The sequence below is a fragment of the Gymnoscopelus braueri genome, assembly GCF_963280865.1.
Source record: "Gymnoscopelus braueri genome assembly, chromosome: 6".
Taxonomy (NCBI): Eukaryota; Metazoa; Chordata; class Actinopteri; order Myctophiformes; family Myctophidae; genus Gymnoscopelus; species Gymnoscopelus braueri.
The window spans coordinates 58488282-58497879 of NC_137607.1; the positions used below are offsets into that span (position 1 = coordinate 58488282).

General features: G+C 41.9%; 1 protein-coding gene across 1 annotated transcript in view; it reads left to right on the plus strand.

Moving 5' to 3' along the window:
• Positions 1-9371, plus strand: part of LOC308087022 (uncharacterized protein) — a gene marked incomplete at both ends in the record, with an annotated part of 21757 nt that extends 12386 nt beyond the window's left edge. Inside the window, 8 exons of the mRNA XM_080430664.1 lie at positions 4275-4445; positions 4563-4705; positions 5325-5418; positions 5614-5755; positions 7338-7534; positions 8363-8501; positions 9031-9146; positions 9276-9371. Coding sequence (XP_080286790.1) covers positions 4275-4445; positions 4563-4705; positions 5325-5418; positions 5614-5755; positions 7338-7534; positions 8363-8501; positions 9031-9146; positions 9276-9371 — 1098 coding nt within the window. The remainder of the gene's footprint in view (positions 1-4274; positions 4446-4562; positions 4706-5324; positions 5419-5613; positions 5756-7337; positions 7535-8362; positions 8502-9030; positions 9147-9275) is intronic.
• Positions 9372-9598: the final 227 nt, after the last annotated feature.

Genomic DNA, 9598 nt, shown 5'->3' on the forward strand with positions numbered 1-9598 from the left:
AGAGACAGACAGACAGACAGAGAGACAGAGAGACAGAGAGACAGAGAGACAGACAGACAGAGAGACAAACAGACAGACACAGAGTGAGAGACAGACAGACAGAGACACACAGAGACACAGAGACAGAGAGACACAGAGACACAGAGACACAGAGACACAGAGACACAGAGACAGAGAGACACAGAGACACAGAGACACAGAGACAGAGAGACACAGAGACAGAGAGACACAGAGACAGAGAGACACAGAGACAGAGAGACACAGAGACACAGAGACGCAGAGACAGAGAGACACAGAGACACAGAGACACAGAGACGGAGAGACAGACAGACACAGAGACACAGAGACAGAGAGACACAGAGAGACAGACAGAGAGACACAGAGACAGAGAGACAGACAGAGAGACAGACAGACACAGAGTGAGAGACAGAGACAGACACAGAGAGACAGAGAGACAGACACCGAGACAGAGAGACAGACAGACAGAGAGACAGACAGAGAGACAGACAGACACAGAGTGAGAGACAGAGACAGACACAGAGAGACAGACACCGAGACAGAGAGACAGAGACAGACACAGAGAGACAGACACCGAGACAGAGAGACAGACAGACAGAGAGACAGACAGAGAGACAGACAGACACAGAGTTAGAGACAGAGACAGACACAGAGAGACAGACACCGAGACAGAGAGACAGACAGACAGAGACACAGAGACGCAGAGACGGAGACAGAGAGACAGACAGACACAGAGACACAGAGACAGAGAGACACAGAGACAGACAGAGAGACACAGAGACAGAGAGACAGACAGAGAGACAGACAGACACAGAGAGACAGAGACAGAGAGACAGACAGAGAGACAGACAGACAGACACAGAGACAGAGAGACACAGAGAGACAGACAGAGAGACACAGAGACAGAGAGACAGACAGAGAGACAGACAGACAGAGAGACAGAGAGACAGAGACAGAGAGACACAGAGTGAGAGACAGAGACAGACACAGAGAGACAGAGAGACAGAGAGACAGACAGACAGAGAGACAGACAGAGAGACAGACAGACACAGAGTGAGATACAGAGAGACAGACAGACACAGAGTGAGAGACAGAGACAGACACAGAGAGACAGACACCGAGACAGAGAGACAGACAGACAGAGAGACAGACAGACACAGAGTGAGAGACAGAGAGACAGACAGACAGACAAAAAGCAAAGTGCAATAATAGCACAATAAGACATGGAAACGGAATAGATTGAAATTGAGACAAAGCAAATGATTCCAACAGGTGAAATTACTTTTAAGCTCGACCCAGCTGAGGTGGACATACATAGGACGCAGGGGGGCAATCCCAGGTTAAGAACCTCACACATGGACACCTCAACCTATTGCTATTGACAGGAATTGAACGCTCGACCTTCGGACTCACAGGCTGAGACACGACCTGTAGTGCTACAGCTTCGTCCAGGCTGAAGTTGTCTGTTGAAGATCATACATTTTTGCCTTCTGTCATGAACCAAGCCCCTGGCTGAAACTGGTGAAAGTAGCTGATCTACAAGCTCAGAAACACGTTGCTATCTGAAAAGTTGTGAGATTGTAGATCGGCTATTTTCAGAATGAAGTATGTCATACATTGCAAAACCATACCCTCTCAAATAAGCATTTCATGTTATCTTCACCCTTTGCACATGTATTCATTGATACATTTTTGCAATTCAACTTAAATGAGTCTGCATCAAGTGAGGCTTGAACCGGCAACCTTGCAGTCATGAGGCACTCACTTAAGGGTGAAGCCATTGGACCAACAGACAAGACCTGTGAAAAAAGAGATAACACAGCTGCCGATCTACAAGCTCAGAAACACGTTGCTATCTGAAAAGTTGTGAGATTGTAGATTGGCTATTTTCACAATTTTGTCATATATTGCAAAAAACACTCTCTCCAAGAAGCATTTCATGTTACCTTTAACAGTTGCGCATGCATTAATTGATACAGTCATGTTTTGTGCGATACAATTGAAAAGTAGCCAGCAAGAGTTGAGGCTTGAACTGCCTGGCGACCTTGAATCCAGAGGCTGATGCTGAAGCGAGACGCCATTGGACCAACAGACCAGAACCAGTGAAAAAAGAATTCACACTAACACTAACACTAAGATCACTCGTTCACAAACCATTTACCAATAGAGAAATTGTATGTCTCCTCGAAACCGAAACCAGTGAAAGCAGCCGATCTACAAGCTCACAAAACGTTGCTATCTGAAAAGTTGTGAGATTGTAGATCGGCTATTTTCACAATGAAGTATGTCATACATTGAAAAAACATACTCTCGAATAAGCATTTCATGTTATCTTTACCGTTTGCACATGTATTCATTGATACAGTCATGTTTTTTGCATTTCAACTTAAATGAGTCTGCATCAAGTGAGGCTTGAACCGGCAACCTTGCAGTCGTGAGGCACTCGCTTAAGGGAGAAGCCATTGGACCAACAGACAAGAACCTGTGAAAAGGGAGATCACACAGATGATACAGTTTCACGCAAATAGCTGAAAAATCCTGGGTTTAAGTGTTTTTCAAACTGCTCAAAATTGCGGACAATCTAAGGGCGGAGCTTACTGGTCAACGTGATACATGTGTTCCTCATGAGTCAAGGCACATGTGTAAGCAGGTTTAATGGCTGTCGGCCAAACGAGGCATGACTTTTGCCAGTTTAAAGTTTGCATTTTCAATAAATCGCTATAGCGCCCCCCTTTGACCAATTGGAGTAAGATTGGTTTCAGTGATATTTGGAATGACCCTCAACATTACCGCAAAGTTTCAAAGAAATGTGAGTCTGCATGTATGTGTTAGGGGCAGATGAATAATTGTCATAAAACTGCAATATTCATTGGCTCATTAGAGCTTTATTTTTTCACTTATGGAAAATATTTGCTGCTTGTTTGTCGGCATAGGTCCAAAGTTCATGTGTAAAACGTTTCGTGCAGATTACTCAAAAATCCCAGGAGGAGATAGGTTTTAACTGTTTTTCATATAATTCAAAATGGTGGGAGATCTAAAGGTCAGAGGTCAAAAGTCAGAGGGTGAAAGTTGTTCATCATGAGTAGACGCATATGTGTATTGAAGTTTCATGGCTGTAGGTCAAACAGGGCATGAGTTGTACCTGTTCAAAGTTGGCATTTTGCTATAGCGCCACCTTTTGACGAAAGATTGTGAGAATTATTTCTTGATAGTTTTTCATGACCATCTACCATATGGCCGAGTTTCGTAAAAAGCGACAGCACGGTTCAGCCAGAACTGCGAAAAGTGGCAGAAACGGAATACTGCCAATCTTAAAACAGGTCCAGAGCTGAGCTCTGGCCCCGTAATTATAGTCAACTGGAATGGAATATGAAAAATCCAAATGATTTTGGTTGCAAAGATGTGTACCAATTTGTATGAGTTTTGTTCAAAATCTGTAGCAGTAGCAGCAAAAAGTGTTTTGGAGAAAATGCACAATGGTGGAAAATCGAGTCCAGCACAAATGGGCATGACTTATATCGGGAGTTGAGTCATGAGCCAAGCAATGCAGCGAAACTTTTTTGTTACTGTACGACCAAGGGTTCAAGAGTTAAAGGCCAAAACATGAAGTGGGCTGTTGCCACCATGAGGCGATTTGAAAAGTGTGGGGCAGAGGTTCTTCCTTGGCCTACTGGGAGTGTGCGTGCAAAGTTTCACACTTATCGGTTCAGCTGTGCTGATGATTAGCTGCCCACATATGGGTAGACGGATATATATTTGTGATGATGGCATTGCCTGATCCCGTCTCTGTAAATACAGTTGACAGAAGTCTGAAGTTGACTGTTCTATCATCTATATGTCTTAAGAAGTCTTTGGAATCAGGCCTGGGCGTGACGGTCCGGGCACCCTGGGCTGCAGTGCCGGCCTGGCGGCGTGTCGCGGGTTCGACTCCCGTTCCCGGCGACCTTTGCTGCGTGTCACCCCCCATCTCTCTCCCAATTTCCTGTCAGCCTACTTTCCCTATCCCTCTCTAAAATAAAGGCATAAAAAGCCCCCCAAAAAAATCTAGGAAAAAAAAAAAAAATATATATATATATATATATATATATATATATATATATATATATAAAAAATAGAGAAAAAAAGATACATATATATATATAAAAAAGAGAGAAAAAAAAAGATACATATATATATATATATATATATATATATATATATATATAAAAAGAGGAAAAAAAAGATAAAAAAGAGTCTTTGACTATGATTCTCTACAGACTGCCATTGCCTCTAACACACCAAGTTCTGCAGAGGGTTCTCCAAGTTCTGCAGAGGGTTTTCCAAGTTCTGCAGAGGGTTCTCCAAGTTCTGCAGACACTTCAGTAGCACCAGTGGAGGAATCCACATCAGGAAACCTGACTGTGACTCTGAACCTGCAACCATCATTTGTAAGTATTGACTGGCCAGTGTAATAACTGGATGGGGGGGGGGCACTACAAATACTGAACATTTGAGGAAAAAGAGTTTTGTCAGTTTTTCATTGTGATTCATTCTATGTTTTATAGGCAATTCGCCCGATTCTTCAAGGCACTACTCAGGGGAAAGAAATATTACAGAGTTTGGAAGAAAAGCGCTCCATCACCAACAATCAGAGAAAGCAACTTGTAAGACTACTTGTATCTCACCTGCTGGAAACCAATGGTGAAACGTAAGTGAGATCATATTAATTATTCTGTGAACATACACTTCAAACAGATGACATAAGAACTTAGTAAAAAGTAAATGTACAATGTTGCTGTCCAACACTGGTTATCACACACCATTAAGACCTGAGGCCGATTCTACTAAATGTCTTCTAAATCCTAACTGTTTTTTTTTAAAAACTATTATTATGTCAGTGGTTTTCAAACTTTTTCATGTCAAGGACCCAAAAATGTATATGTATTTGGCCACAGACCCCCATCTCAAAATATTTTGTTCCAGGGACCCCCAGAAGCAAAGATTTTAGTTACAAATGCTCGTTAAAGAAAATATATATTCAAAGCTTTGCACAAATTTTCACGATTTTTCAAAAATAGCAGATCTACAACCTCGTAGCGCAGCACTCAGTGCCACACTATGAGCTTGTATCTGCTATTTTTGAGTAGCCAAAGTGTAAAATAATGCTTTGTAGGTCAAATTAAAAAATGACACAGAACTCAAATGCACTTAAAAAGCGCATAACCATTCAGTGTTCAATTCAGGGATTTGAATCGTCATATATTTGTAACAATGATTACTGTCTCATTTCATCGTTCTTTGACAAACTTCTACCGTCTATTCAACAGGCCATCTAATGACACCAAGAAAGCCCTTGCGATGGCTTTGGTGCATGAATTCCCTTGCCTTAATTTGGATGGTACTACAGTTGGCAGTGGCTATGTAAGTCAATCAATCAATCAACAAACACATAAAGGAGAACACTCCATACACACACATCTAAAAGAAATATGCTCAAAGTTTTTCCTAGTGCACAGTCACACGCACATTTTTGGATTGCTCCTTAAAATCCCATGTAACCATCTTCATGGTTTACGCCAGGCCAATTTAAGCTGAATCTAATAGTCTCTTTTACAGGCAGCTTGGTACACACCTGGCCGGGGAAGAAAACCTGCTACAGGTTTCCTGGAGGAGCGATTGAGGAACGCCAGGAAGCGCATGAGAAGGCTTAAACGACCACACCACCAAGAACCAGAGGAACAGACCGTCCCTAGTACACCAGGGGCCTGTTCCTCAAAAGGTGAATTAGAGCTAAAGCCTGGCTTTACCACCTATCCTGGCTTAATTTAGCCAGGATTAGAGCTGAATCGGTTCCTCAAAAGCTGAATTATCTTGAAGATTAGTTTAGCCAGTTCACCCTGGCTAAGTTTAGCCTTATCCGATTCCTCAAAAGAGAATTGAAGCAAGCCTAGCTTAGTTACCATGGCAATTAGCTGTGAAGTTAGCCTGGTCAGGAGCAGGCTAACAGCCAAGCTTACTTAATCCAGTGCCTTGTTCTTCAAGTTTTTCCACAGTTAATTCAACACATGTGTTTGAATATGGACTCATTTTAATGACCTTGCATTCAAATAAAATGAAATAAATACAATAAGATATAATCAATTTAATTATATTACTGCTATAGTTCATATTGTTGTTAGATGTTTGATAATATATTACCATTTAAAAAAATATATAACACATATATATATATATATATATATATGTTTAAATATATATATAAATTATTAGTTACGGGTTTAAAGGAGCCTCTTTGTAAGTCAATAAGGAGCATATTTTAAATTATCAATTTCTAGTCAATGGAGAAATTATTTTTTATTTCTTGTCCACCTTTGGAGTTACATCATGATGGCAAGGTAACTACACAACCCAAATCTCTACCAAAGTGGTCTTGCAAATGTGGGGTTATTGCGTGTCTCGTCCCGTTCCCCGCTCATCCCATCGCGGTCAACCCCGTCCCGTCCCGTCCTGTGCGTCCCGTTGCAGCCCCCGTCGCAGTACACCCCCCGCCCCCCCCCCCGTCCCGTCCCGTCCGTCCGTCCTGTTGCCCGTCCGTCGCAAACACACACACACACACACACACACACACACACACACACACACACACACACACACACACACACACACACAGACAATTTGCAAGCACGCACAGAGTGTGTGTGTGTGTGTGTGTACTTTGCCACGCTTTCTCCCTGGATCTATTTATTGCGGTCGCGTTTCCTTTTCTGTTGATAACATGTTTCGCTTCCTCATATGCTTGCATGAGCTGCTGCTGTTCGGCCACAGAGAAAAACACTGCTCGAGTTTTGTTCCCCGCTGCCATGATTGGTCAAGTTCAAGGAATCTGCGCTCGAGTTCATGGTCTTTTATAGAAATACGTCGCCGGCGAATCGCCGCCCATTCAGCCTGGCTTCATTATCCTGGCTGGACACAGCGTGGCTTGACATAGCCTAGCTCGACAAAGTCGCTCCTTTTCAGCCTGGCTTGGCGTTCGAGGAACGGAATAAACGAGGCTTTTCGGACCCGACTTTGTCAAGCCTGGATTTGGCTTAAGGCCAGGCTTATTTAATTCACCTTTTGAGGAACAGGCCCCAGGTAATACTAAAAACCAATGTTGATTATCCCCACCAGGCTAGATTGGACAAATGCAAGGGATTATATTTTCGGTCCTATGACTCTTCTGTCCATCATCTTCTAAAAACTAGTCTCAGGCACCGCTGGACCGATTGGCACACACTCCAAGTAGGCCAGAACCTCAAATACTTGAAATCAGCTATAATGAATCTGTACTTATCATTCAACAGAATCTGATGTGCCTCCTGAAAAACTTATTGAAATGGTTGAATGGATGAAGGTCAATAGGTATCCAGTGTCCCAAGTTGAGGACTACATGAATCAAACAGCTCTACATAGAGGCAAGTGGATTCGCAGCAATGGAACTAAAAGCCTCCCGGAAATATTGGCGGAGTTCCCTAGGCTTGTAGACAATCCTGGCATGGTAAGAAATGATTTTGCTATTGCAGTTTTGCCTATTTGAATGATACTCTATTTGACTGATACTCTGCAATGCACTACAAGTTTATGTTTAACCACTTAGACCCTACAATATATACTTTGTAGACTAGAGTCCCCAGGGTTCTACTTGGTCCACTCCTCCCCCCCTCTACACCAAATGTCTTTGCCGAAAATTGGCAATATAAATGTGCACAACGCATCACAGCATGACACATTGTGATCTTGTTAAACTCAATGTTAACCTATTTTTGAATAATGTTTGCCTATTATGACCTGACCAGATGAGGAATGCGAGGGTTCATGTGGTTAAAGGGGAAATCCACCCATTTTCAATATTTAACTATGTCATTAATATAGCATAAAGGAGTTGTGTGGAAATAAGAAAAAAATAAAAAAAAAATTAACATTGCAAAAAATTTTAACATTGCAAAAAAATTAACATTGCAAATTACACCATGATGAGTCATCACAGTGTAATTTGCAATGTTAATTTTTTTGCAATGTTAAATTTTTTTGCAATGTTAATTTTTTTTAAAATTTTTTCTTATTTCCACACAACTCCTTTATGCTATATTAATGACATAGTTAAATATTGAAAATGGGTGGATTTCCCCTTTAAGCAATATAACATCAGAGGGACTGCTGTAAAATGTATAGTCATAGTCCCTAGGTCACAGGACGGGTGTTGACAATCCAAGCATTGACTGACTTAAATCATTTACCTGACACTGCCTAACCCTTTTCCTAACAGGTACTACAAGCCCATATCATTTCTCTAAACACTGTTCTATTGTTTTTCAAAATGTATCAGATTTCACAAGACTTCCAGCAGCTTCATCCAGATGCAGTGGGAAAGCTGTTTCAGAACTGGGCTACTTTAAGTGACCCAATCCTTGCATATGCCCAGCGAGAGGGAAAACTGCCCTCAGTGTTTGATGACATGACACCAGGTAAGCTATTTCCTACTATGTAACACACACCGGTTCTTTGGAAATAGCAGATCTACAAGCTTGCATTGCGTCCCAATGGGGCTCGTGAGCTTGTAGATCAGATTTTTAAAAACATATTTTAGCAATCATCTTGTATGGGGGTCCCTTGCACAACATGGATTGGAGTCCGTGGACACATACATAAATACATGAAGTTTGAGAACCACTTCAATAGATACCTTGTTGTCTCTTTGATTCCTGCTCCCCCCTTCCTTTTCATTGTCTTTCTGGAAACAATCAAAATGATGGAGCTTGCACAAAAACGAATTTCACCCTCTGTTTTACACCTGTAAACCTGTGATGTGACAATAAATATTCAGATTCTGATAAGATGTCACAACACTTCCTGTGATTATAATAGGCTATTCAATTCACACCTTGTTTTACCATTCAACATCACGGCAGAAAAGTCAATATTGCTTCAGAAATATCAATCTTTACTATACTATTTAAATGTTGATGTTATATGTATTTTTCTTATGTTGCGTAGACAGGGCTTTGAAAATCCTGCCGACTCTGCTTCCTCCACCCGTCTTCAAGATGGGAGGAAAAGTCTACAGACCGACCATAGAGGAGTCCTGCAAGTTCTTCATTAATATCCAACCAGTACGTTTTACTTTAGTTTTTCTACTTCAACTTTGATGGGTGCAGTAGATCTGTTTTTTAATGGAGTTGGTACAACTGAGGTTCAGGAGGTTGACCAAGGAGAAGACAATCAATCACTTCTCTGACCAGCCACCAGCAACTCCACCCATGCCAACCAGTGCCAACCACTCACCCATCTCCAACCAAGCTGACAACTCCTCCCCTGCCAACTACCTGGGTATTTAAACCCAGATTCCAAAAATGGCGGCGTGCTAGTTTCTTGTAAACAAGCACACACTAAGTTCGTCAAGAGCCTAGTTCCCAAGTTCCCAAAAACTTTTCTTGTCCTAACTGCTATTTGCTACTGCTATCTGCTACTGCTACTGCTAAAAAATGGCACACATCATCAATGTGAACGCCTCCGACGATGAGGATTTATATGTCGGTGCCGGCCAGGCGGCCGCCCAAGGACC